The sequence below is a fragment of the Apis florea genome, unplaced genomic scaffold (assembly GCF_048593485.1).
Source record: "Apis florea isolate Af1SG1 unplaced genomic scaffold, ASM4859348v1 contig_2350_pilon, whole genome shotgun sequence".
In the NCBI taxonomy this organism is placed as follows: domain Eukaryota; kingdom Metazoa; phylum Arthropoda; class Insecta; order Hymenoptera; family Apidae; genus Apis; species Apis florea.
Window position 1 is genome coordinate 917,697 of NW_028256565.1, and position 27,705 is coordinate 945,401.

The 27,705-nt window shown below is 39.4% G+C and overlaps 1 protein-coding gene across 2 annotated transcripts in view; it reads left to right on the plus strand.

Moving 5' to 3' along the window:
• The window catches only part of dally (division abnormally delayed protein), a 90,400-nt gene that overhangs the window by 54,266 nt on the left and 8,429 nt on the right, over nt 1-27,705 (plus strand). Inside the window, exons 5-6 of one of the 2 annotated variants that reach the window (XM_086904285.1) lie at nt 9,688-9,974; nt 24,476-24,696. In XM_086904285.1, coding sequence (XP_086760411.1) covers nt 9,688-9,974; nt 24,476-24,674 — 486 coding nt within the window. In that variant the 3' untranslated portion in view covers nt 24,675-24,696. Of the gene's footprint in view, nt 1-9,687; nt 9,975-24,475; nt 24,697-27,705 lie in introns of those variants that run through there. The other variant, XM_003696322.4, reaches the window with a different exon arrangement.

Here is a 27,705-nt window from a genome sequence, read left to right on the forward strand (position 1 = left end):
ACGTTCGAAATGAAATTTATTCCATTTGTCGAAACATATTTTTCGAAGCGCAACAAGAATGATGATACATCGAGAAACTTGGTTCCAATTTTAGCACTTTACTGCTAAAATTATTCTTTCTCTTTTTTTTTCATTTAACCTCTTCGGAAGGGTATCATAATTTATATACCTTCGATACTAATAATCGTCGAGTAAGATAAAGTAAAATGTATTAAGAGAAATAATTTCAATTTAGATAAAAAAAAAAAAAAAAAAAAAGAAAAAAAACTACACGTCGATGAATGGAATTAAAAGAGAAATTAAAAGAGAGATCAGGTGGAAAAGTTTAGCCAAGTTTCGCGGAAACCACGTGTTGTATCGTGGAGGCAGGACGAGACGAAGGAAAAGAGAAAGAGAGAGAGAGAGAGAGAGAGAAAGGAAGGAACGACGACGACAAAGGAGGAAGGAAGAAAGAAGAGGCGGGTAAGGGGTGGGGGAGAAGGAGGGGAGATAAGAGAGGGCGGGGCGAGAGGGGGGGAGAGAGAGAGAAGAGCACCCCGCGGCGCGCCCATTGCATTCCACGCATCGTTCGCCGCTGCAACCCGCTTTGACTCGCCGACCGTGCTCGAGGATCGAACTCGAACTCGCTATCGATTCCCAGGTATTTTGCGGGGCCGACAATGCCCGCCTTAACCGGCTCCCGCTTCGCCTCCGCGACTGGGCCTCGACGAGGTCGAGGCGACCGTCTCCAACTTCATTTACCCGTTTAAGTCTCTCTCTCTCTCCCCCCTCTCGCATACTTTCCAGATTTGCCCCTCTAGATCTCGATCGAGCCTAACCTTTTATGCTTTCCAACTTCCTCGTTAGGAAGGAGAGGAGAATTAGAATCGATTGGAGGAATTAAACACGAGACGAATATCTTCGATTATGTTGAAGACAATAAAATATGGAATATGGTTATTTAAATAAAACAATAATCTCGAAACGAGTGTAATTTAAAAATCGATTGGAATAAGAGGATAAATAATTATTCGATATGAATATCGAAAACTCGAATTCGGTACAACGAAACATTTTCGCTTTTCATCGTTCCGTTACATCATCTTCCCCCTCCCTCCCTGCTTTTATCATGCTTTTCTGCTACAAGGTTCCTGGTTATCACGTAGCCACCATTCGTATCTTAACGCGCATAACTACGTTGTTTATAAAGGGCCGTCCCCAGACCGTAATAAACACACCCCTTTTCGCGAATTCTCGGCGAAATTCCTTTCCCCCCCTTCTCTCCGCGTCGAGAATAAGTATTAAATTAGTTGCTCGAGCGCCTCGACGATCGGTTCAAGTTTCACGGCTGTGCGTAATTCTCCCCGAAGATTATGCGCGATCCTTACTTTTCGTTCTTGTTCAATCTAATTCGTCGAGTTTTTAATCGAATTTATTAAGCGAATAATTAAGCAGCGGCGAAGATGATGGATTTACGAGTAAAACTCGGGGATGAAAACTCGCGTTTCGTTATTTCAATGTTTCGATGATGAGAGATTGAGAGAGAGAAAGAGAGAGTAGAAAGTGGCGTAAATTAGCCGCAATTGTGGTTATTCGAAGGGTTAATGGAATGGCGGGTATTGGCTCGACCGAAAACGCGTATCCCCGTTTAATATTTTTCCCGCTCGTTTCACTTGGCTCGAGGCGAAACGTGTGCCAACTGGTGGACGAGTATCCGTGACGTCAACTTGGTTAAATTGGCTGAACTTTGAACCTGTGAGTAATCGGCCTGTCGCTCGTTTCTCTCGCATTTCGTTCTTTATCCAGTTGAGACGCTTTCTTCTTTCGAATCTCGTTGGACTCTTTGAATTGAATCGCGAAACGCGAAAATTCGATGTATAAGCAATGTTTATTTCGCGCTCGTCGAATTCGTCGAATCGATCGATTTCTCGAACGCGAAAAAAAAAAGACACGACTTTGTCAGCTATTCGTTATAGTTCGCGTGCAAGGAGGTACTATCGGGAATTGACGATCATTGGATAATACATGAGTTGCGCGACTAACGTATGGGAAATCTTAACTGGATCACCGTGTTGCACTCCGCGAATGGCGACAATCCGTAGTTCTTGCTTAAGTAATGCCTTTTGTGCGGCCGACTCGCATTCAAATCCCTCCAAGGAGGCCGGCCTCGTTTTGTACCTGCACAAATCAAACGGGTTTAAACAACGTCACGTTGATAAATGAGGCTTTCGACTACGCCCGGCGCTAAAACGGACAAATTAATTTCGCGTTGGAAACCAACACCCGCGCCCTCCTTGTCGAATTTCGACGACTCGCTCGTCACGTGGTTTCGTATCGCGCCTCGCGCGCTCCGTCTATCGCTTTCAACGAAAAGCTTTCCGTTCGAGCGAATGAAAAATAGAAACAAGAGACAAACGAATATTTGCTTGCGTTGTTACGACCGTGACACGTTTTATCGTACGATGCGCGGCGTGATAGATTGATGGTCGTTCATCAGCCGGAATACCATGTTTAACAAAAGCGTTGTAAATTATTGCGAATTCAATGGATATAAATTGAACTGTAGAAGGATAATGTGTGTGTGTGAGAGAGAAAGAGAGAGAGAGAGTCTCGTATAGCATAGAACGGTAGATAGATATATTCGTTGTTGATGAAATTCATTGTTTCTATAAAGTTCGATCGATCTTTTTCCATTCGATGATGATTCATGGATTGAAACGAAGAGAATTTTGAAGACGGAAATCGCGCAAGCAAACGCAAAGTGGTCATTAACTGAGACTAATTTCTAAATACGAGGTTTATTATAACGGAGGGAAAGAGAGAGAGAGAGAGAGAGAGGAGAATTTGAAACTCGCCTTTGAACGAAATTCGTTCCAGATTAACTCGTTTACGGCTCATCCGTTTCCACGCAAAGCTCTTTCCACGCGGATTAATCACGCGTCAAAGACGGACGAGCCAACATTGCCGCCTCCGCGTTATTCCTCGCCATCTTAACAAATTTGACTCTTCGGTTAATTATAATCTTTCCAAACTCATGAATGAAACGGATAAACGATATATTCTCTGTATCGAGAGAACGAACAATCGTCATTTCGCGACCGCTTTAACAAGCGGACAATCATTTTTCCCATATATTCTTCTCCGTGCAAATATTCTATTCACATTGTCCTCTTTAATGAGTTATCGACACGTTGGTACATAAATTTCCATACAGATCAGTAATAAGGATTATTTATGAATTATGCATCGTACGTTCTTTCCGCGTTCTATGTATCGTTCTAATAACTTATTTCCAACGATTATTTTTGAAATTATCCGTGAATAGAGGAAAAATCTATTCTCTATCGTTTTCGATTTTCGTTCATTTAATCTCTCGCATCTGGCGGAGATCTCGCGTACGAAAACCGAATTAGCCCTAGGTTTCCGTGCGTTATTCCGAGACTGGCTCCCACGTCGAGCCGTGAAAATAAAATAGGTTTAAAGTGGGATTCGAGGAGTGGGGCAACAACGATATTAGCTTCGTGTATACCTTGTGAGGACTGTATCTAAACCTCGAGTTTTACTGCGTTACATTTACATTCCATTACGATACGCGGATAAAACTCGATTCCGATAACAGAATTAGCTCGAACCTTCGGAGGGAATCGGAGACGATTAAATGCAACCTATGTTTTTCACCAATGTTAAAGAGCATGATCTAACATTTTCTTGGCCACAAAAATTATTCGCATCGATTTATTTCGCTTGAGAATCGATATTTTCGATTGTTCAAAATAATGTTATAAATATTCGAGAAGACAACTTTTCTTACTCAACTCGCCGTTGACCTAACTTGTTGCTCTTCCCTTCTAAGGCCATATCGCGGTTACGATACTACAGATATATATAACTATTCCTATTTTTTCTGAATCGGTGCACGTATTTTCGCGCAAGAAAAAAAGGAAACGAATCGAAATTATTTTAAAAGCATATGAAAATTTAATATTTCGACGTTACGTCCCGCACGACGTAAGAAGCGATTCTCTCGCCTTGAAACGAACCGAAGTAATGGAAAACTCGTCTCGTGAAATAGACTCGTCTCTTCACTCGCGTTCCTGGACGCGTCCAAGAAGGTGAAACACGATGTATCGTTTAATAAACGGCCGGTATGCCGCGATGGGGATCCCTCAAATTCCAGCTTTAATCCAGTTCACTCGAGGAATTCGAGCAGTCCACGCGAGCTTCCCTCGTGTCGCCTTCACGTTTTCCCTTCTTCGAATTTTTATTTCACGGGGGTTGTTGGATTACATTTGAATTTTAATTTAATTATCTCCCTTCGTATATCGTGACAAAATTTCCTCGGAAATTATCGATATCATTTCTAAATGCGGATTTGTAAATCAATTTTTCGTTTCTCCAATATTGGAGAATAATCAATATTCAAGCGCTGTGTAACGAATTGTATCCATATCGTCGAATACGAATACGTCGTTTATCTTCTTATTGTTAATTTTCATAAGTCAACAATCTTGAAAAAAACTGTGTAAATACCGAAGTTGTTGCACGCTTCTCCCGACCAAGTGAAAATTAGTCGAAGAAGAATCGACACGTATATACATACAGTGTCATACATGTTGCATCATTTACTCTCTCTCTCTCTCTCTCTCTCTCTCTCTCTCTCTCTCTCTCTCTCTCTCTCTCTCTCTCTCTCTCTCTCTCTCTCTCTCTGTCTGTCTGTCTGTCTCTCTCTCTGTCTGTCTGTCTCTCTCTCTCTCTGTCTCTCTCTCTGTCTCTCTCTCTCTCTCTCTCTCTCTCTCTCTCTCTCTCTCTCTCTCTCTCTCTCTCTCTCTCTCTCTCTCTCTCTCTGTGTGTGTGTGTGTGTGTGTGTGTGTGTGTGTGTGTGTGTGTGTGTCACACACACACACACACACACACACACAGAGAGAGAGGGGGGGGGAGGAAGAAGAGAGGGGGGAGGAAGAAAGAGGGGGAGAGGAAGAGAGAGAGAGAGAGAGAGAGAGAGAGAGAGAGAGAGAGAGAGAGAGAGAGAGAGAGAGAGAGAGAGAGAGAGATCGTTTATTATACAACTCGAGCTGTCTGGACAGGAGACGTCGTGTCGCGTGTGCGAACGACGCACGGATATTGTCTGCTGGCAGGTAGAGCCGGTATGCGTTTATTCATCGGTATTTGAGGACACGCCTTTGCACTCTTTGCACCAGTTTTTTCTCAATGCCTGTCACAACGCCACGAATCTTTCGAATTCCATATGGACGTAAGGGAGTTTCTCGAGTAGGACGTTTTCCAGGGAAGAAAAAATAATATTTCGACGATTAATCGATCGATTTCAACAATTTTCGAAATATCAATTTAATTGCCAGATTACTCTCTCGTCCTTTTTTCAAAGGGGGATGAAAAGTTGGCCTCGCCTGTATAATAGAACTCGTTACACAAATTTTTAGTAGAGAGGCCAATGACGAAAACCTTGAAAAACGTGCGGAAAAAAGTGGAAAGTTATTTCAAATTTGATAATCAATAGTCCCTTAGTTCATTCTCGAGCAAAGTTCATTTTCGACCGTGTATATATTTTCCGCAATTATTATTTTCCATCAACGAAAAGGAAAAGGATGAATCTAGGTGAGATTCTAGTTGCACGAAATAACGATCCTCGTATATTCCGAGGCGGAGTGGAGAGGAAGCTTGAGATATATTTCACGTTGGAGGAATTGAAAAATTCCCTTCTCCGCCAGGATACAGTATTCCAACATTTAGGCTCGTTTCACGCTCGTTTTCGCAAAAATCGCTTCGAAAGATATAAAATTCTAATAATTAAAGGTATTGTTCACTGGTTGACAATGCTGACACTATAGCATATTGCACAGAGAGTGTATGATAGAAGAAGTGTTGTATAGTTTGAATATTCAAAATCGTAAAAATTATTTTCGTGAAGTTACGTTAGATAATAAACCAAAAAAGCTAAAATATTTTCAAATATAAAATTATATTTATAAATAAAACTATCGTTACGAATCATAATTATTATGAGAAATAAAAAAAATTTCGTTAGAATTCTCTGGATTCTATGCCTACGCTACGCATCGAAGTTAGATACAGATCGTCGTTCTGGATTGGTATGTGTGACGAACACCACGGTAGAAATAAAAATGCGTGTGAAAATAGGCGGTTCTTTCTTCACGTTGACCAATCAAATACGCGAGACTTCTTTCCACCAATGAACAATATTATTTACTGTTGAAAAAAGTCTCGCAGAACGACATAGAAACAAGAAGAGTCCTTCAAACGTTTTGTTGACATTACACGGTAGAAGAGCTATAATTCTATTAATCTTTAAAATTATAAAAATTATTTTCATTTATGAAATTAGGATAATCATCCAAGATTGAAATATTTTCGAAACTGTCTATAGTGCGTCTTATTCGTATACTCGAATACGAAATTATATTTATAAAATAATTCGTAATTAGCTCATTGATGAGAAATAAAAAAATTTATATTATTTATTATATTACCGGTACGTTAGAATTCTCTGGATTCTATGCTTATACGTTAATCGTCGTTTGAATTTGTGAAAATAAGCATTTCTATCCAAATTAATCAGATTCGCATTCCTTCGTGTCTTCTTCCGTGTCTCGCGATTCGCGACTCTTCGATTCTTCTCTTCTGTATATATTTCCAGCTAATATTCAAATGTATTTGACCCTCGATCGTTGAAAAAAGGTTCTTCTTTCCATTCAACGTGGAATGTTTCTACATCCGCGGAGTATTCGTCTCCCTCGATTCTATACAACCCATAAAGCCTTCGTTCAATATTGAATACGTATATATATATATATATATATATCCTTTATTCAGCTTTTCACGTTCTTCGTACCATTTATATCTTCTTCTACGTTTTTATCGCTCGGCTAATTGTTAGTGCAGCGATGAATGAATAACCGATTCAATTTTTATAAATTCGATTCACGTTCAAATATTTACCAAATAACTAAATTTTTCGAAATTGGTATACTAACGATTTCAATCGAATTATCAAGAATTTGATCAAATCGAATGAGAACGTTTCGAACCGATTGTATATCTCGTTTCGTCGAAATCCCGTTTTCCTGGAACCTCCTCGACTCCTCGGTTGGAGTCGAATTCACACCAACTTCGATTACCGTTTACCCATGACTCACCTGCGGTCGCCGGCTCGAGACAGAACAAGAGGATGAGATGGCGGGAGGAGGAGGAGGAAGGAAGCGAGGAAGAGGCGGATAACGAATCAGCCGCGCAACACGTAAGAAATATCGCGTTACCGTCGAACGGTAAGATTTCGGTATCGCGGTTAATGGGGGATCGGTTCATCGTCTCGTTATCGACCGACATCGATACTCTTCTGTTCATCAGCGCGATTTCGCAGTAACATCGATCCACCCTATCGATCCTGACCACCCTCAATGCACAGGGGGCGAGGCCTAAAGTTACAAGTGCAAACGGATGGTTCCTCTTGTCGGAGGCTTCGTTTTTTGAAGAGAAAAGTTTAAACGAATTTCTAATTAATACGAACGAATTATCGATAGGAGATTATTATGCGAGTTAACTTTTCATAATTCCATTATTTTTTTGTTTATCCTTTTGCAAGTTTTCAGTCGTACCATTTCACGAACAGGGAGGAGATATCGCGTAGGCAGGATTTGCCCGAGTACGTATTTTTATTCTCACGGTGATCACGTAACGAAAAAGTTCCGATTTCGTGGCAGTAGCAATTATCGCCGAACGAGCCGCCGCAGTGATTCGAATAATAGGAGTTAACTGTACAAAATTATTACATTGCTTTTTATTATGATTTGTTAAAAATGTATATATAACATAAAAGTTTCTACTTTATTCGACTTTTATCGCATGGAACATATCGATAAATCGCGTGAATTTCTAATACGAATTAATTACTTAACTTTAAATTTAATTTGAAAAAAAACAAAAACAAAAAACTTATCGATAATTTATTTAAATTAAAATGAAATTTAAACGCTTCTTAAAAAATTTACAAAATATTTTTCTACTATTGAATTAATTCTCTGCCGTAATTTGTTTAATCTGTATTTAAAAATAGAATTAAAAATTTTAACGCATAAGAATTTTAATGTTATTACACATGGCAAATAATTATTTCCACGCGCACGTGGACGAAACGTTGTTCTCGCGCCCGTTTAATCCATTTTTCTTCGCGGATAGATTTATAAAGATCTATCTATTTGCCGAGCAACCGACGATTCTTCTCCCACGCGTCGTTCTCCGTGCCAGAGATGTCGTTCTGCGACCACGCGGCCCATTATCTTGCGTTATTACCTCGGTATGCGTGCTTATCAAGAGATAATCCTCCAATCTTCTAATCTCGTTCGTTTGAATCGCGGCGCATAAGCGGAGCGCACGATTACCATTTATATTCCGGGTCAAGGGTGACGAGCACAGCCGCCTCCTTTCTTCCTCCACCGCGAAATATATCCAACGCGGTAGAGACGAGTCGAAAGTTCGACGATTTCAAAGATAAAAAAAACTCCACCGCTTTCGCGATTGAATGAACGCGTTGCGTGCAAATTGCATACACAAACATGAAAGATGAAATCGGAAGATAGGAAACAGATGCACGAGAGAAAAGAAAACGAAAGTTTATTTTCCTCGAATTACAAATTATAATTGACGTAAAACTATAACAAAAAAATATATATATATATATATATATTTCGAATTAATTCTCTTTCTTCGGATCCCCATTTTTCTATTCCAATTATTTTGATTGAAAGCAACCGCGTTCAGGTTTGAAAAATTGTCGCCGAATTTTTACAAACTCGCGGAGATTTCCCGAAATTTCGCCCGTTGGGGGACGAGAAAGGAATTATCGGGCTGGCAATTTCCACGCGGCTGTTGTGTGTGTGTGTTTATCTCGAAGCGCGAAGCGTCAAGCGAGTTGCGCAAGAAAACGTTTGCATACACGATCGTCATTAAGGTTATCGTTCGTATCTGCCGGCACGCCTCCCCCCTCCACTCTCGTCTCCCCTCTCCACGCTCGCCTCCCCCGCAACACTCCCGTTCTAATTACTTTTTAACGCCGGTTATAAAAGGAAGTAAGCGGTTCTCGAGCTTCTCGAACCGGCATAATCGTAAAACCATCCGGCAAACTCGGCCTCGTAATTAAGACGCCGCCACGCGTGGGCGTGCAAACCTTCCTCGTCCCTCCCTCTTTCTCTCATTCCCGCGCTTTCTTTCCCCATTTCTTCGTACAATAAAATTGTTATAATCTCGTTTTCCTTTTCTTTACAACTCGCGCGTCTTTTTCAAGGATTTAAACCCGTTGCATTTCGAAACTTGCTGCTTCTCTAATGTAGATCCTCTATTGATTAACAACGGCGGAAATCGATCGAGATTAACCAACTAATCCATTGTGATCGTTAGTACGACTATGATTTTGAAACAAAAATTCAAAAATTCGTTTATAATTACTTTTTTAATCACCGTTCCTTCACGGTTGACCGTTTTTCGCGTTCTTCGTTTCCTTCTTCGAATAATTCCATTCGCATCGTTCGTGATCCACCAACGGTTTTCAAAGTTTTATCTCGGCAAAGGTGAAGGTAAGATCGGCACGAGGGTAAAGTAAACGCGATGGAGCTCGTCCGAGTCGCGGGGAGGACGATTGGTGGAGAGGATAAAGACGTAGCGACGATCACGTTTCAGGTGAGGAAGGTGTGCGGCCGCTCGGAGCTGGAACCATCGTCGTCGAGCGAGAGGAGCGTCGCGGATGCGGCTGGAACGGGGAGGTCGTCGTCGCCGTCGTCAGGCGGGATCGAGATGCACGCAGCTGGTGCTGCGCCCAGCCGGACCTTGCCGTCCCAGTTGCACGTGCAGCTCGGCAATTTCCTGGCCAGCGTGGTCAGGTCTCGCACCTTCTACGGCACCCTGGCCGACACGATCTGCGAGGAGTATCCGGACAAACGGTGCTGGAACGGCGAACGAGTCGGGGAGTGAGTAGCTCTCTTTTCTCTTTTTTCTTCTCCTTCCTCCTCTCCCCTCGCTTTTCAACTTTCCTCGAACTTCGATGGAGGAGCGCTCGTGCGGATTTTAGAATTTTAGCAAGTCGCCCGACATTTTTCTACGCCAAAAATGTTCCCGCATCTACCTAACCTAACCTAATCTAACCCAATCTAACCTAACCTAATTTACCTAACCTACCTAACTTAACCTAATCTACTTAACTAACCTAACCTAATTTAACCTACCTACTATCTAACCTAACCTAACTTACCTAACTTAATCTAATTTAATTAACCTAATCTAATCTAACCTATTAACCTAACCTAACCTAATTTAACCCTATCTCACCTAACCTAACCTAATCTAACCCAATCTAACCTAACCTAATTTACCTAACCTACCTAGTTTAACCTAATTTACTCAACTTAATTTAACCTAACCTAACCTAACCTATCTAACTTAACCTAATCTACTTAACCTAACCTAACCTAATTTAACCTACCTATCTAACCTAACCTAACCTACCTAACTTAATCTAATTTAATTAACCTAATCTAATCTAACCTATTAACCTAACCTAATTTAACCTACTATCTATCTAACCTAACCTAACCTATCTAACCTACCTAACTTAACTTAATTTACTTAACCTAATTTAATCTAATCTATTTTAATTTATTTTAATTTAATTTAATCTATTAACCTAACCTAACCTAGCCTAATCTACCTAACCTACCTAACTTAACCTAATTTACTTAACCCAATTTAATCCAACTTATTAACCTAACCTAACCTAGCCTAATTTAAATCGAATTTTATTATTCTTCCATTATTTCCCCGGCGTGTTCGCGATAAATTCATCATTGATTTCCATCAAAATTTCGTTCGAATATAATCCTCTCCAATCTTCGAGCAACTACCTTGGTTCGCTTTTTTTTCGGACGCATCGAGGCAATGTAAGCGACAGGTGGATCTTCTGGTGTCTAAATGATCGGAATGAAGAAGGAAAGGAGAGAGAGAGAGAAAGAGAGAGACGGTTTAGAGGGTGACGCGGTTGCGGGGCACGTGATCGAGTCATCGGCGAGAAACGTTTTCCAAGCACGTATGGCACCAGCTTCCCCCCCCTTTTGCCCCTTCGACTCGATCCTCTCGGCGTATCAGCGGCAGTGGCGGTGTACGGTTTCAGGCCCGCGATAGAATCGGCTCGGTGGGACGCGTCGGGCAAAAATGAGCCGCGTCAGAGGCGCGAAGAGGGGGAAGGAGAGAACCGTCCGAAGCATTTGCATCCCGTGACCGGACTCTCGATTTCTTTCTTTCTTTCTTTCTCTCTCCTTCTCCCAGTTTCGGATACGAACTCGATTCCCTCTCGATTCCTTTTGCCATAGATGGGTGGAAAGGAGGAAGGAAGGAATTTCATCGAGTTGTGTATATCGATCATAACAATATTATGCATTTTAAAATTTTTAAATTTCTCTTTTTAATTCCGTGAACGGATTATACGGAAATAGGTTTCAGAAAAGTATTTTAAACTTCGAAATTGTGAATATAACATCTGTTTTAATTTAAATCGTTACGAGTTATCGATAAGTTTTTTTTTGTTTTTCGTTTTATAAATTAAACTTCGTAGGAAGAGTAGAAATTTTCTACCGCCATATTTGATTTGTTGCAAAACTGTGTTAATGGCATATACGGGCTCGCCACCTAGTAGCGGATTCCTTAATCTAGCCATTCAAATTTATGGATTAATTTTAACTTATAGTTATGCAGTGCTTTTTTATAATTTCATCGTTATTGCATTAAATTATCGTTGTTTCACAGGCCTATATTTATTGGGTAAGATTGTCGAGGATAGCTATATCATTTTTTTTTTTTTTAATAAACATTCCTTTGAGAATACCATTTGTATTCGTTTGTCGAATTCGAAACGCTTTCCAACTTTTTCGCTCGATTTTACTTAAATTCAAATACTTGTATATTTTTTATATATCGATCATTGTGTTTCTTTTTACATATTTAGTCGTATTTTTATGTTTTACATATACGTTTTTGACGGTACAATAAATTATAACGAAAAGTAGAGCGTCGAAAAATTTTCTAAAAATTAAATCTCCATATATAAGCTCAAAACTTACGGGAAAAGAATAATTTTGTTCAGTCAGCTTTCCTATCATTCGAACCGCTCTGCGACGCTTCGTTCGAAAAGGTTGAAAGGTTTGCGTAGGAAACTTCTTCCCCGTGCGTTTTATTCTGCGCCATTTGTTTATTCGGCCCCGAACTACGGAATAGCTAAGGAAATTTTTCACTCGCATCTTCGTACGTATATTTGGCCCAATGTGAGGGAAAAAGAAAGAAAGAAAATGAAAGAGAGAGAGCGAGAGAGAGAGAGAGAGAGAGCGAGAGAGAGAGAGAGAGAGAGAGAGAGAGAGAGAGAGAGAGAGAGAGAGAGAGAGAGAGAGAGAGAGAGAGAGAGAGAGAGAGAGAGAGAGAGAGAAGAAAGGTTATGTATTGGAAATAAATCAGATTTTATCTTCGTTATCGTGGAACCAATCTTGGCTTGCAACTTGTCGTGTATCGATTTAAATTCCATGCAATTTTTCCACGAATGTTCGAAACTCGTTTTGTATAGAAATATATTCGTATGGAAAAGGGAAGAGAGAAAGAGAGAAAGAGAGAAAAAAGAAGAAATTTTGATATACCGTGTCAAAGTCATTTAGAGGAACAACGGTTTCGTGGATGTCACACGAGTGACAAGCATGAATATCAAACGTGTGCAAATTCGGAACAGGAAGCTGTCAACCGAGCGCGGAGAGAAGCGTGAGAGAAGCTCGGCCGCGATATATTTCACCATCGACGAAGCAACGTTTTCTTTCTCTCTCTCCCTCTCTCTCTTTTAACCCGCCGTGTAGGTTACGCGTTAACAAAATAAAACGAAACAACGACAACAACAATAACAACAACAACAGGGCGAGAGAACACGTTTTCGACGTAACGTTTCAATTAATACGCGACCTAGTGGAGCAAGGGAGGGAGGAGAAAGAGGAGAGACGAGGATGGAATAATAACCGTGGGAATTGAAAACGCGAATGAAAAAGGAAAGAAAGAAAGGAAAAAAAAAAATCGTCAAAACCGTGTAATAATCGGGGAAAGAAGAATCGCATGCGAAATATTCTTGCAACCGATTAACGTAAATCATCGGGGCAGAGAGGAATTCGTTTCGGAATACGAATGCGGGCGGGAATCGCGTGTGGGCCGCGTGTATCGCGATAAAAATTATTATCGTCATTATACGCGTTATGCTCGTCCTAACGAATGCAACAAGCGTTGTTGTAAAATCGCGATATATTAACAATTTTCGACGTGCTTCCCTCCTCCGTTGAATTATTCAATAGTTCCCCGCTTATTCGTGACCACGCGCGCGTGATCCAGCCCAGAAATCGGAGGATCGGTTTCGCGAACGAAACGAAACGAAACCCCCCCCCGATTGTCCAACCTCTGGACAATATCTCGTGTCCCGCTCTTGATTAACTTCAATATTCGTTTCGAATAACCAATCGGATTGTACACGCGGTGAATTAAAATTACATTATCTATATATTCGTTAGGGGCGAAAATGTAAAGTAATCCGATTATTCTATCCTTATTATAAAATTGTGCTAAATGTGTGTGTGTGTATATATATATATTCGTTCACCGGTGGAAATCAAATCTTCCTTCTATGATTTCTCAATTTCATTTCTTTGTTCGACGACGATCAATCGCGTTTTTCAATGTTCTTCGATCTGTTTAAATAAAACAAAAAGTCGAATTTTGTTACGAACGCTCGGAATTTTATTTTTCGCGACAGGCAACGCGGTTTGAAGTACCGTTGAAATAACTATATTTCGCGAGCACGGCACGATCGTAAAAATTATATATTATCTTCCTCCACTGTTCATTGGTCGAAAGAAGTTTCGCGAGACGGCACAGGAGCAAGGAGAGTTCTTCGCTAGGACCTTCTATCCCCACTCTAGATGCTTTGTTGACTATTCTTATACACATGCATTATATAGTCTAGAAGAGCTATAATTTGAACGTTGAAAATGGTAAAAATTATTTTCATTTTCATAGACTTACGTTAGAATGTAATATATAGTATTCTGAATCTTTTTAGAATTAAGAAAATAACGTTGAAAAATTGTTTAACATTGAGAGAAATGAGATAGTTTTAAGAGATGAGATAATTTTAATATTTATCCTTTGTCTATATTCTCACAAACATTTTTTTTATCATTTTTCCTCTCTCCATGGATTATTGCCAACGTTGAAATTCAAAACACGTTGCATCTTCGAAATCGAGAAGTTGAACGTCGCAAAATAGTTATTAACCGACAATAAGATAGTCGCAAAGAAAAGAAAATTGAGTTACACCTTACCAAGCATCGTGGAAAGTTTCCGACAACTGTCTAAGAGGAGAAAGAGCGGTTGAACAACGAAGATAAATAAACGAAGAGAAACGTTTATCGCTTATACCTCGTATCTCCTCGTACGTATACAAACTTGATTATAATTAAGAAGCTGGATAAAGAGAAGAATGCTTTTTATTCTAAACGAGAGAGAGAAAGAGAGAGAGAGAAGAAATATTTTATTACAGTACGGAGAGCAACATCGGAGACACGGCGGTTAATTGTTTACGAAACAAGAAGAATATAGAATTCGGTGACTCACGCTCTCTTATCGCTTGGTAACGAAATAATCGAGATGGAAACCGAAGCTTCGAAGGATCGAGCTGGAATTCTAAATATAAACCGGTAACTAAAAATTACAATGACGCCTGCCCCTTCGTTTCGAGGTATCGCGCGTATGACTGCGCGATATAATTATTCGTAGTGGCGAATACGTTTGAAGAAAATTTGGCAACACGTACCCGCGTTGCCAAAACACGGGTCGGATAATTCATACTCAACTTGATCTTTTAATCAGAAAAGGCGAATTAATTAATCTTGAATTACCTTTTCGATTTCATAATTTCCCTATCCATTTTGTTATATACAACTTTTGATTGAAAATAAATCATTCCATATTTATATAAATATTAAACTGAAATTAATTTGAAATAATTTATTCTAACAATTTTCATACGAAATGAAAGAGTAAAAAAAAAAACCAAAACGTTTCTCTTTTTCTTCTTAATCCTCGTTAATCGGTCTTAATTAAATTCTCGTGTTCTCTTTCGATTAAAATTAAGATTCTCCCATGAAAAGTATCGAAAGGAGAACGATCTATTCCTCTCCCCCTCGATGTAGCGGGACAAAATCGATGGAGAAGACGTTCGCAGCGGAGAAGGAAGGAAGCGAGGCGGTGAAAAATAGCAGAGGGAACGTTGCGACACGGTGACCTCGTAGCCGAGGCATTTGGCCAGGTTCGCGGCCAACGTTTTCATCCTAGATGAGACAAAGATCGTTCGAATATCGTCTACTATAGTTATACATGTAGTTATACGCAACTCGGAGAAAAGTAGGCGACGACGACGAATAGGAGGAGGAGGTTGCCAGACTCTTTGGCGGCTTGGCGTCTCACAGACTGCTCTAATTCTCTCTCCCCCCCCCCCCCCTCCTCCCTCTCTCTATATACCGCAAACTGCAACGACATGCTTTCGGTTGTCCCTCTCCCACCCAAGCGATCGAGATCGTTCTTCGATTCCCGCGATTATTCATCATCGAGGTACACCCAGGCGATAGTTGGACGGGCCGACGGTCTAATTCGCGATCGTACCACGCCACGCGCACGCACTCCTCCGTTATTACGCCATTAGCCTCGCCCGTTCCTTTCCGTGCCCCTACTCGCTTCGTTCCCTCTGGGAATCGTTCCGCTCGGGACGAGCGTTTCGGTCGGATCGTTTTTTTTTTTTTTTTGCGTTTCGCGAGGTGAAGGGTCGTTCCAAGGTCGCCTCGAATACTTTCGACATTAGTTAATCCGACACGTTGGCATGCATAATAACAACAGGCAGCGGCGGCAGCCGCCGAGTCACCTATTTTCGTATCGCCTCGCGCATCATATCGCTGCTCGTCCGTGTCGCGCTTTCGTCGACCTCGCCGTCGTTGGCCATGTTTTCCGCCCGTCGCCCTACATACCATCGCGTATTTATCGACGGCCTTTTTTCGTATACCTACGTATTATGCGTCAAATCTGTATCTCCGCAATGCGGTCCATTTGTTGTCGCCCGCCGCTTTTTTGCGCTTGGAAGAATGGAGGGTGTACGATCGAGGAATGAAATTATAGAGGGTGCAATTATGCAGAATTATGCGTAGGAAAAAATATTTTTTTTGGATCATTGAATGTGTCTCACTTTCCTCTTTTTCGAGCAATACGCGGATTTCTTGGATTCGAAATTAATCTTCATCGATCGAAGTCGCGGTTTATTTCTCTCTCTTTCTCTCGCTTATCTCGGTCGTCGTGTTACTCATCCTCGCTTTCTCGATGTTTTCCACTTAAAAAAAACTTGTACATGTACTCCTCCGTCCTTGCCGCCTCCGGTTTTCTCGAGACGCGGCGACACGACGAGTTTTTTTATTTTTTTTTTCTTTTATTTTCAATCGAGCGAACGATTTAATAGAGGCGAGCCGACTTTCGATCGAGCCAACCTGCCTCCTTTTATGCAAATCACCATTGCCACGATTATAGATAATAATTGTCGTCGCTCCATTGCCGTGTCTATCGCGTCTTCGGATCGGATCCGTCCATTTGCATCGAACAAGATGCACGACTTCCTTTCCGTCTTCTAACAAATCCAAGGATTATCTCAAGATTCTTCGACGTTTTATTTATTATCATTTACGAAGGAGCAACCAGCGATTCTCTTTTTCTCTTTCTCTCTCTCTCTCTCTCTCTCTCTCTCTCTCTCTCTCTCTCTCTTTTTCTCCCGCAAAATTTTTGTTTGCAAGCCGATATTAAATGAATTCGAAGGAAACGTTGAATTACGCGCAATGAATGGTGATTTAATAGATGTTTATATTTATAGAATTCCGAGAGCAATAATTTCCAATAATTATTATTTAATCCGATCAATGCGGGATAGATAACGTGAATAAAAATTGGGTGGATATCTGTTTTTTTAGCATTTAACGTATCGATTTTCCAGAGAAGTGTAGATTTAAGGGATTAACGATTCTCGTGTAAAATAAATTCAATCCGAGCATACTTATATTAATTTTTCCTTATTTTCTCTGCGAAATATACAGTTCAAATGTTGAAATTCTGACATCATTTAAATATTCGAAATCATAAAAATTATTTTCATTTTCATCACGTCAAATCATCTGAGTTGAAATATTTTCGAAAGTGTGTATAGTGTATCTAGCTTATACTCGAATACGAAATTATATTTATAAATTATTGAATTATCATTATAAATCGTAATTATCATATTAATAAGAAATTATTTGTATTATATAAAAAAATATTATATAATAAAATTATATAATAAAAAAATTTTTTGTATTATATCGACATGTTAGAATTCTTTAGATTCTATACCTAATGCATCGAGGTTAGATACAGATCGTTGCTCTGAATTGGTATATGTGACCAATACCACGGTAGAAACAAAAATACGTGTGAAAATAGGCGTTTCCTTCCCCACGTTGACCAATCAGACACGCGAAACTTCTTTCCACCAATGAGCAATATTATTCCCTGTTGAAAAAAAGTCGCAGAACGACACAGAGGCGAGAGAAGTCCTTCAAACGTTTGTTGACAATCCTGACACCATAACATTACATAGTTGTAGGAAAGATAGTTAAAAATAATTTCGAAACTATAGTATGTCTTGCTTATATTCAAATACAAAATTATATTTATAAGTTAAATTCAGAATTGTAATTATTATGAGAAATAAAAAAATGTTGTATCGATACGTTAGAATTCTCTGGATTCTATGCCTACGCTACGCATCGAAGTTTAGATACAGATCGTCGTTCTGGATTGGTATGTGTGACAAATACCACGGTAGAAACAAAAATACGTGTGAAAATAGGCGTTTCCTTCCCCACGTTGACCAATCAGACACACGAAACTTCTTTCTACCGTGAACAATATTATTCTTTGCTGAAAAAAAGTCTGGCAAAATGACACAGAGGCGAGAAAAGTCCTTCAAACGGTTTGTTGACAATCCTGACGCAGCACTGCACAGTAATAAAAGAAGTATAGTTTGAATATTCAAAATGTCTATAGTATGTGTATTCGTATACCCGAATACAAAATTACATTTATAAATTAAATCGTAATTAGCATGTTAATGAGAAATAAAAAAATTTTTATATCATATCGATACGTTGGAATATTCTGGATGTTAATGCATCGATTTAATTTAAATACAGATCAAATTTTGAATTAGTATATGCGACATAACTATGACATAGTAGAAATAAAAATGCGAAAACGAGATTTCTCTCAATTGGTGAGCAGTGGTTTGAGAACAGAGAACTTCTCATAACAAATTGTTATAAATGAAATGATACAAAAACACCGATGAAGTTTAAAAAAGCTGTCGCGAAAGTATCGGGAAGAAATCGACACATAAGAAAGAAACTGTAAGATCGTTCTTATCATATTTTTAGTTTGCGAGCAAACGATATCCGAATAGAGAAGACACGAGTTATTTTAATAATCCTTGAAATCGAATATCGAAGTAACGAATAAATGAATAAATAATATAATAAATCGACCAACTTTTTCTTCCATTCTCGTTTCCTTATTCCTTTACATTCGACAAACCGAAGTAATTCTAAAAGGACGCGCGAAATGGAAACGTATTATCCCCCTTTTGTTGCTTGGGGCGACGACTTCCTTTTATTTCCTCGTATAAATATACGATCCGTTTCCAGGACCTCTGTCACGCATCTCTGTCCAACGTATTCCCGAACCGTACGTTTCGCCATCATACGAAACGATCCTTTACCTCCCCTCCCGACTCCACCCCCTCTTCTGCTCGTACAGTTTTTCGAGTTTCAGCGCCCTCTTCTCTTTCGGCCTTTCTCGTCGTTCAATCTCGTTCCACGCGGCGATACCTTTTCTTTCGAACGAGTGTACAAGAGCAGTTCCGCGTTTCCGTTCCATAAATCCTCGTAGCAATCCCGTTCATCCCGAAGATTATATTCGAATTTTCCTGTAGGGCGAGGAGAAAAGACTGTAGGGGGAGAGGAGTGATAAAACGGCGAAAGAACAGGCGAGGGGGAAGTCTTGTTTAATAGCTCAATAATTACAGTCTTTACTTACGATACTTTGCTCGAGCATGTATGAAATACGTGTAATTAAATTGCGGATGTCCGATGGAAAAATGCAACGTGGATGATATGCAAAAAAAAGTAGAAAGTATTCAAAATATATCGCGTTATTTCTTCAGCCATGTTCGCACGAACATCTTTCAATCTTCCCTTCGATAATAATCTCGCGTAGGGTGAAGATAATTTTAATGAGAAATAAAAAAAAAAAAAAAAAGAAGAAGAAGAAGAAAATGTAACGATATACAATCTAAATACCCTTTTTCATCGACGCGAAATCAATGGCATCGAAGTTGATTGCGCGAATGAAAAGGGAAAGGAAGGAACGTGACGCATTAATGAAATGAGCGCATTAACAAGCGCGAAACAACAACGGGTGACACACCCCTGCTTTTCCCGATATTTCTCTCTCTCTCTCTCTCTCTCTCTCTCTCTCTCTCTCTCTCTCTCTCTCTCTCTCTCTCTCTCTCTCTCTCTCTCGATAACAACAATACCATCGAATTCGTTCGATAAATCTGAGGGACAGGCTTTTACTCGTCCCTCAGATTATGCACGGATCGCCCTGTATAAAAGGAAAGTGTCGGCGTTAACGGGAAGTGGAACTGTTGAATGGGGAAGAAACATGGCCTATCGTCACGTTAACCATGCGAACTTTCGTTTCTGCCGGTTGAATTAATTCGTCCGATTATTTGTAGAACGTTCGCGTGCATAACGCCGTTCCTTTAACTGCTGGCTATTTATTCGCGCGATCGTAACGATAATTGTTTGTCGTCGATGACTGACGATCCCCCCCTCTACAAATTATTCCAAACGCGCCGAAAGAGAAATGCGCGATATTCGATAGGAAATTGTCCGATAATTTTGAAATTTTTGCTTCCACGCTTTTAACGCTGCGTCTAATCGGTGTGGAACCTATTACCGCGCTATATCCGTTATGCTAATGCGAATTCTGTAGAGAAATACATTTAAAATTTGTCTTAAACTTCGCCACCAACTTTTCCCTTTATAATCCAATATCACCTCGAAAAAGTTATCCAGCGTAAAAGCGATCGAACTTTTTCAACGAAGCGTAATTTCGGAGGAAGACCATTTGAAAGGACAGTTTCCACGAACCTCTTTTTCGAAGTTTAAATTCGTTCGATTGATATTGTTCGATCGATATAAAAAAAAACGCGGTACACCGTTTTCCATTCGATGAATCGTTACGATCAATTAATTTTTCTTGACGAGAATTATCGTATCCGTTATTTTGTATCCCTAAAAGTATATATACACGACGCATGAAATGACAAAAATATACTTTTTTCCTTCCTTCCTTCGAGCTTGTAAATTTTTGCAAACCGTGTCTATCACATTTTCGATTGAAATTGATCCGCGATTGAAAAATTTTGATCACCGCCATCTCGCGTTTGGACGTCCGAAGCTTCGACTTGTTATTAACATAGCAGGATGCGCAAGGAGGTATTCGAGTTCGCGTGACGTCACAGAGAAGGAGAGCAACATTGTGCGAGAAGGACGACGGATCAAGGATAAAGGACGCCATATCGAAAAATTATTAATTCGCTTTTTACTGAAAAATTTCCGTACTTTTAAGCTTTCTTCTTGAAGCGAGACCTTCGAGAAAGTTTCTCACATCAATTTTACCGAAAAATTCTTTCTCCATCAACAATTAACGAGTAATAATTTCCAATACGTTGAAGACACCACGTGGAAAATTCATTAATTATTCGTTTCCTGCTCAAAATTTCTCCACGTTTAAGCTCGCATCTCGAAGCTGGAGCCTCAGACGAGTTTCTCATATCAATTTTAACGCGAAATTCCTTCTAATTAATTGTTTATCGACGATTAACGCGTCTTACTGTTTAAGACATCGAAGACGCCATATTGAAAATTAATTAATCACTCGTTTCCCAATCAAAATTTCCGCACTTTTAAGCTCGCATCTTGAGGCTAGATCCTCAAGTAAGTTTCTCATGTCGATTTTAACGCGAAATTCTTATTACTTAATTATTTATTAACGATTAATGCGTGATATTAAGACCGACAACAATGGTACGCAATAGGTTTTTTACCAATTTCTCATTATTATAGGATCTATTTTTAAATATTATGGTACGCATTTGAAACGTTACTTCCTCCCTTACTTTCGTATATAAATTTTATGCACAATTTTGTCGTCCTTCGATCGAGCAAATCGATTTTTCCTTTGCTCGAACCCGGGATGAAAGTTCGTGACTGCGACATTCTTCGAAATAATCGTTGATAAATAATTAATTAAGAAAGAATTTCGCATTGAAATTAACACGAGAAGAGTGTCAGGGGTTTCAGCATTAAGATGCGAGCTTGAAAGTACGGAAATTTTTCGGTAAAAGGCGAATAATCGATAATTTTTCGACGCGGCGTCCTTTATCTTTGATTCGTCGTCCTTCTCGCACAATGTTGCTCTCCTTCTCTGTGACGTCACGCGAACTCGAATACCTCCTTGCGCATCCTGCTATGTTAATAACAAATCAGAGCTTCGAGCGTCGAAACGCGAGATGGCGGTGATGAAAATTTTTCAATCGCGGACTACTTTATCGGCAAAATAAATTTCGTTCATAGGGCGAAAGGAAGAAAAACGCGCGGAGAAATATTTGTTTTATAAGATCGGAGGTTCGAAGAAATCTGTTCACGTTTCGAAATGAAAAACTCACGAAAGTATCGAGAAAAGTTGAAAAACGGAATTTCTCGAAAGAAAAGGATCGATTCGTTTGAAAAAAAGAACTTTTGTGTTCGTTTTCGTAAATGTGGTTAGTTAGGTTAGTTGTCGATAGATGTATAATATGACGTTGTTATTTTTATATTATGTATAATAAAATGCTACGAATATTTGGCAATATGAAAGCGGGAAATCGGAGAAGGAAAAAATTAAATCGCAAAGCCAATCGAGGGCAAGAAAGACGGTTTCACTTTTTCGTAAATGCGGTTAGTTAGGTTAGGTGTAAAGTGTAACGTTATATTTTTATATTATATTATAGCAAAATGTTGCGAAAATTTGTATTCTGTGCAAGTGTGAAAGCGGGGAATTCGGAGAAGAATGAGAGAAAAAAGGATAAAGGCAAGTCCACGTTCAAATCGGATCGAATTACCGTGGAGGGCGAGAAAGGCGGTTTCACTTTTCCCTCGATTGGCTACGAGGATTGAATCGTGGAAGGCTTCCTCGACGGATCGAATCTCATTTAGATTTCCATCGTGAGATACTAGACGTCGGTTCCGAGATTTTCTCCCTCTCTTTCTCGGTGGCATGCGAACGGCATTCCTGTCTGCGCCGGTAATCGTCCGCGATTTATACGACACTGTCCAGTCCAGTTCCAGGTTTTCGAGACTCTCGGACTAGTTTCTCGCTTGCCAGCCAACAACCTTCGTGGAACAGGTGGCGTTTCCTTTTTCCCTCCACCGCAACTCTCCTCGGGACTTGCGTTTTATCGACCTGTTTCTTGTTCAATTAGACGCGATGCATGAATACCGTTAAAAACGCCATTGCTACATATACACACACACACGGCTCTCTATGCTTCTTTCTCCTCTCAAATTTGCATAAAACTATGTTTTCAATTATTGATCGTTCGTTTTGCATGCTGGTTTCGTAATTTCATTGGATTACGAATATTCGTAATGGAAACAATGTTAATAAAACACCACGATAATAAATCGTAACAAATCTGCTTTCCACTCGTTGCACGCAATACGTGAATAAATATAGAAATGGAATAATTTGTTCTCGTAAGAAAAAAACTTGTAGATAAAGAGTTCTTCGAGATATCGTTTGATCGACGGATCATCTTTATGCCTGTTAGGTTGTTAAAAAGATTGAAATTTATAGCTGTAGTGGAAGGTATCGATCAATATCGGTCTCGAACAAAACACTGGACTAGATATATAGGTTTTAGGGCGGCGGTTAAACGCATTCCTTATCGATCGCGTTCCACGGTTAATTTCTCGCGAGTCACCTCTTGGCGATTGCCTCTTTCGGGATGAAAGAATGAAAAAGAAGAATGGGGGGGGGGAGGGGAGAATAGAGAAATTCGTAATCATCGTAGTCTAGGTGGTGGTGGTTTCGGTGTGACGGTGGCTTAAAGAGCCCCGCGCCGCCTGCTCGTTGATTAATAATCCCGCGGGCGGAACCTAGCTTCGTGCGCAACGGTGCACCTTTTCTCTCTTCTTTATCTCCTCCTCTGTCCATCCCCTCTCCCCTCTCTCACTCCCCGCTTTTCTTTATTTCACTTTCTCCTAACCGCTTTTTCCGCTCTTCCCCGCTTCGTTCCACCAACTTGTCTCTTCCATTTCCTCCACCCACTCCCCCTCCCCAGTCTCTCTCTCTCTCTCTCTCTCTCTCTTCTCCATTCATCCTTTTCACTTTTTCTCTTTTTCTCGTTTCTTCTTCTAGCTCGCAGGTTATATATACCTCGCCTCGTGTAGAGAGAGAGAGAGAGAGGGGGGCTCACTCGTTTCACACAGAATTCTGTTCCGGACGTGGAGATAGATAGATCATTGGGATCGAAGACGAGCGGGTTAATTATGCGGAGTGTCGTTAATTATGACGGGGAAGAATTCAGTTTCTTATCCCTGAGGAAATCGAGAAGAGGATCCGTGACGCGCAAAATACGCTCGATACGTTCTTCGATGAGACTAGAAGGAAACTAATTTTACATCGTAAATTGACAATGGAATTGATTTGCAGTTGTCGAAAAATTAGTTGTTCGGCGAGATCTGTTCGAAACAAAATGTTGAGTCATAAATTTGGATTAAAAACTTAACGCGTATTTCGGTGAGAAATGTTTGTTACAAAGCGTTTAATTAATATAGAGCACGAAGCGATGCGAAAAGTTAACACGTTCCATATATAATTGGTACAAAAATGAAGTTATTAGTTTTGAGATTAATCTTCCCGGCTCGAGACAACGAACAGCCCCCATAACAGTATACGTGATTCTATACGAAATTAGCAAAGCGTAACTGCGTTCAGTTTCATAAATTTTAACTTTATCAAAGCGTAAAACATCCGCTCTTATTAATGTATCTGTGGATATTCATCACGGATAGATTATTCGAGAATTGAAACTTTGTTTACTCTTGTTTTTGATCTCGATCTCGAAAAACAAGTTTAATTTATGCCCGAAGGAAATTCCAATTTAATTACATCCTCAATTTATAATTCCAAAAAATTCAAAAATTAAGCCGTGAATTTCTCCTAGGACACGATCGAGCGGGCAAAATCGCACGCGAGACATCGTTATAACGTTGTGGCCCGAATGGAAAAAAACATTCATTGCGAAGGTCACCGTCACCGAGCAACGGATCGATGTCCGCCACGACATTCGACAAAGATCTCGCAGCAAGTGCGTGAAATATGATATCTACAGTCCGCGGACCAAGTGGCTAAACACTTGGTAAAAAGTATCTTGCCAAGTTTAAATTGGACAGTGTGCGCGTTATTCTTCATTTCGTTTATTCGAATTATAATCTTTCTAATTTTTCTAATATATACATATATATATATATATATATACACACCAATATACCAATTACCAGGTCCGGCAATGAGGAGGTGGTTACGCATCGTCGCTTAAATAAAAAGAAAAGAAAATTTAAATGAATTTGAATAAAATTGCATACGAAATTTAATTTTTTAACATAAAGAGAACGATCATTGTTATTCATTCTAAAGAAGCGAAGTGAAATTTTTATTAACTTTATTATGAAGTAATATGAAGAGTATTGAATAAATTAAAATTGTTTGTCTAGAATCGTAATGATTTCGCAGTAATTACTGCGACAATTAAAAAAAAATATTTTTTACCAACATACATTTAGGAGTGCTGAAAAAGAAAAGATAGCTAGAAGATCACCCTCTTGCAGCATTTATAGCTGCACTTGGAGATCCAAAAACAGGACCACTTTCACGATATTAATGGGAGAATCATTGCCACTTTATACACGTAAAAACGCGATCACTTTATCGACCCAATCCTTAAAATTGAATTTAATAAAAATATGAATCGTATACTCGAATTAAAAGGGAAACGAATCGAGTCAATTATTTTTTCGCAATTCTATTTTTTCCAAACTGATGTCATCTATTTGTCTCGAAAATTAATTAAAAAATGCCCCTCGAATGCCCAATTATCCACGATAACACGTACTTTGGACCAAAATATATATATCAGGACCAAAAACTACGTACGTTTTATATACTTTAAAACGGATAAAAATTACAAACCAGTAACAAAAATGAGAACTCACATATTGTTATAAAATTTTTTTTTTGCAAAATTGTACGTTCACTTTTTCATTCAGTTACGATGTCACTCTTGAAATTTTTCTAAAACAGATTATAAATCTCGTGATAAGGGATTGACAGTTAATTAGAAAAGGTGGTCATTAATTACGGAAGCTGGAAATTCAGGTAGTTCTTCGAGCACACCCATTTTTACAAGAAGTTCCCGGTACTGCTCGAGACTCAATGCGCTTATTATGTGATCAGCCGGTTTCCAGAACGTTATTAATGAATTACATACATCACTGTGCCCGATAAGATACATGATTAAGCGAATTCGAGATGTGTTACTCGTATCGAGTCGTTAAATACTCGCGATCGGAATTTCGCGATAAAAAAAACTAGCGAAGAGCTGACCAACGTATCTAATTTTTTTCCCCTAGCAATTTCCAACGGTGGAATTACGAATAGCGAGACGATGATTCAAAATTCTCGCGGAAGAAGATAAATGACGAAACTGTAATTCTGCAATTTTTGATTTTATCATTCGAATTTTTCAAAAATATGAGAAATTTTAAAGATGTTCGATATAAATGACGAAACTATAATTCTGTGTAATTTTTCATTTTATTTTTCGAATTTTTGAAGAATATGAGAAATTAAAATTTTGAGAATATTTAAAATTGACGTCTATAATTCTTGATTTTATTTTTCGAATTTTTGGAAAACATGGGAAATTTTAAGGATATTCAAAATTCTCGTGGAAGAAGATAAATGACGAAACTATTTTATTTTTCGAATTTTCAACAAGAGATCAAAACTTCGAGGATATTTAAATACGTATAGGACCATTGTTCAAATTTATTCCGGGAAAAAATTGCAAAGAGTGTAAAAAAATCTCTCGAAAGATTTCTCTCGAAAGTTTCTCCCCTTAATGGACGCTTCATCGAGAGCACGAGAGTTTTGGTCCTTTAAAAGCTAAACTCTTTGGGAGGATAACGTACCACGAGGAAAATCGTATCACAGTTGATAAGATTTGTACCGTTTACCGTACACGTGCACGTATATACGCATACCTGATTCCTTCTCCCCTTTGTTCCTCGCGATTGTATCAAGAGGAACGGAAGCTCGAAACAAAAGTTTGAAACGAGAGGTTGAAACGAGTCCGAGCCACTCCACGAGGAGCAAATGTTTCATGTGTCGCGCGCCACCTCTCCACCACCTTTTTCTTTCGTTCAACGGATCCGTAGAAATTGCGCGGAGACCTTAGAAACAGCGTAATTGCATCGGCTCGTCTCTTATTAAAAACGCGGCAAACAGCGCAAGCCTTTGCTTCGAGCTATTTCCTCGATCACAATGGCCGCGTTATATTATTAAAAGATCGATTTGCGTTGCAAGAGGATTGAATCGTCCCCGTTGATAACTCTTAAATAAAGCTGCCAACTGAATTTTCCTCACGTACGAAATCTCTCTATTTTTCGATTTTCTTAGCGAATGAAAAGGAAAAAGAAATTTCCTTGTCGAGAATATATATGTAAGTTTTAAAGTTCGATTATTTTTATTTCATAACGGAAATATTTGGAAATATTTGGAAATGTAAAAAGATGGGTCGATCGATAGATCGAATTAAATTAAATAAATCTGGCTAATAATATCTGTCTCTTTCTCTAGATACGATTTTTTTTTTTTTTTTTTATTATTATTATCTATATTCTAGTTCCATTTATAAATTACATTAGTCGAGTTTCGCAACACAAAGAGCACGTTTCGCATCGAACGTTGGATTCGATCGCTATTATGACGCATTACCAAGATTTACCCTTTCATAGCGGATCCTAATGCCCGCCAGTCGATCCTTTTGCAATCGTTGCAAATGCAACGGCGATACCTTTCATCTCAATGATTGAAGGCTGGCCACGTTCGAGGAAGAAAGAACCGGCTGCTTCTTCCTCCTCCGGCTGTCTCAGGTCGGCCAATTCCCCCCACCCGCCTGCTTCCGCCCTTCCTTTCCGCCAGGGAAAATTTCAAATGTAAATTTAGGGAGGACGAGGGAAATTTCCAGGTCAAGTGAGCTAGATGTTTCGAATCGTTCTTCGAAAATAAAAAGAGAGAAAAGTAATTCCTTTTTTGGGGGGGAGGGGAGGGAGAGGGAGGATGAAAAAAATCAACTTGAAGTGCTTCGTTTCGTTCGAAAACTTTGCAAAGTCT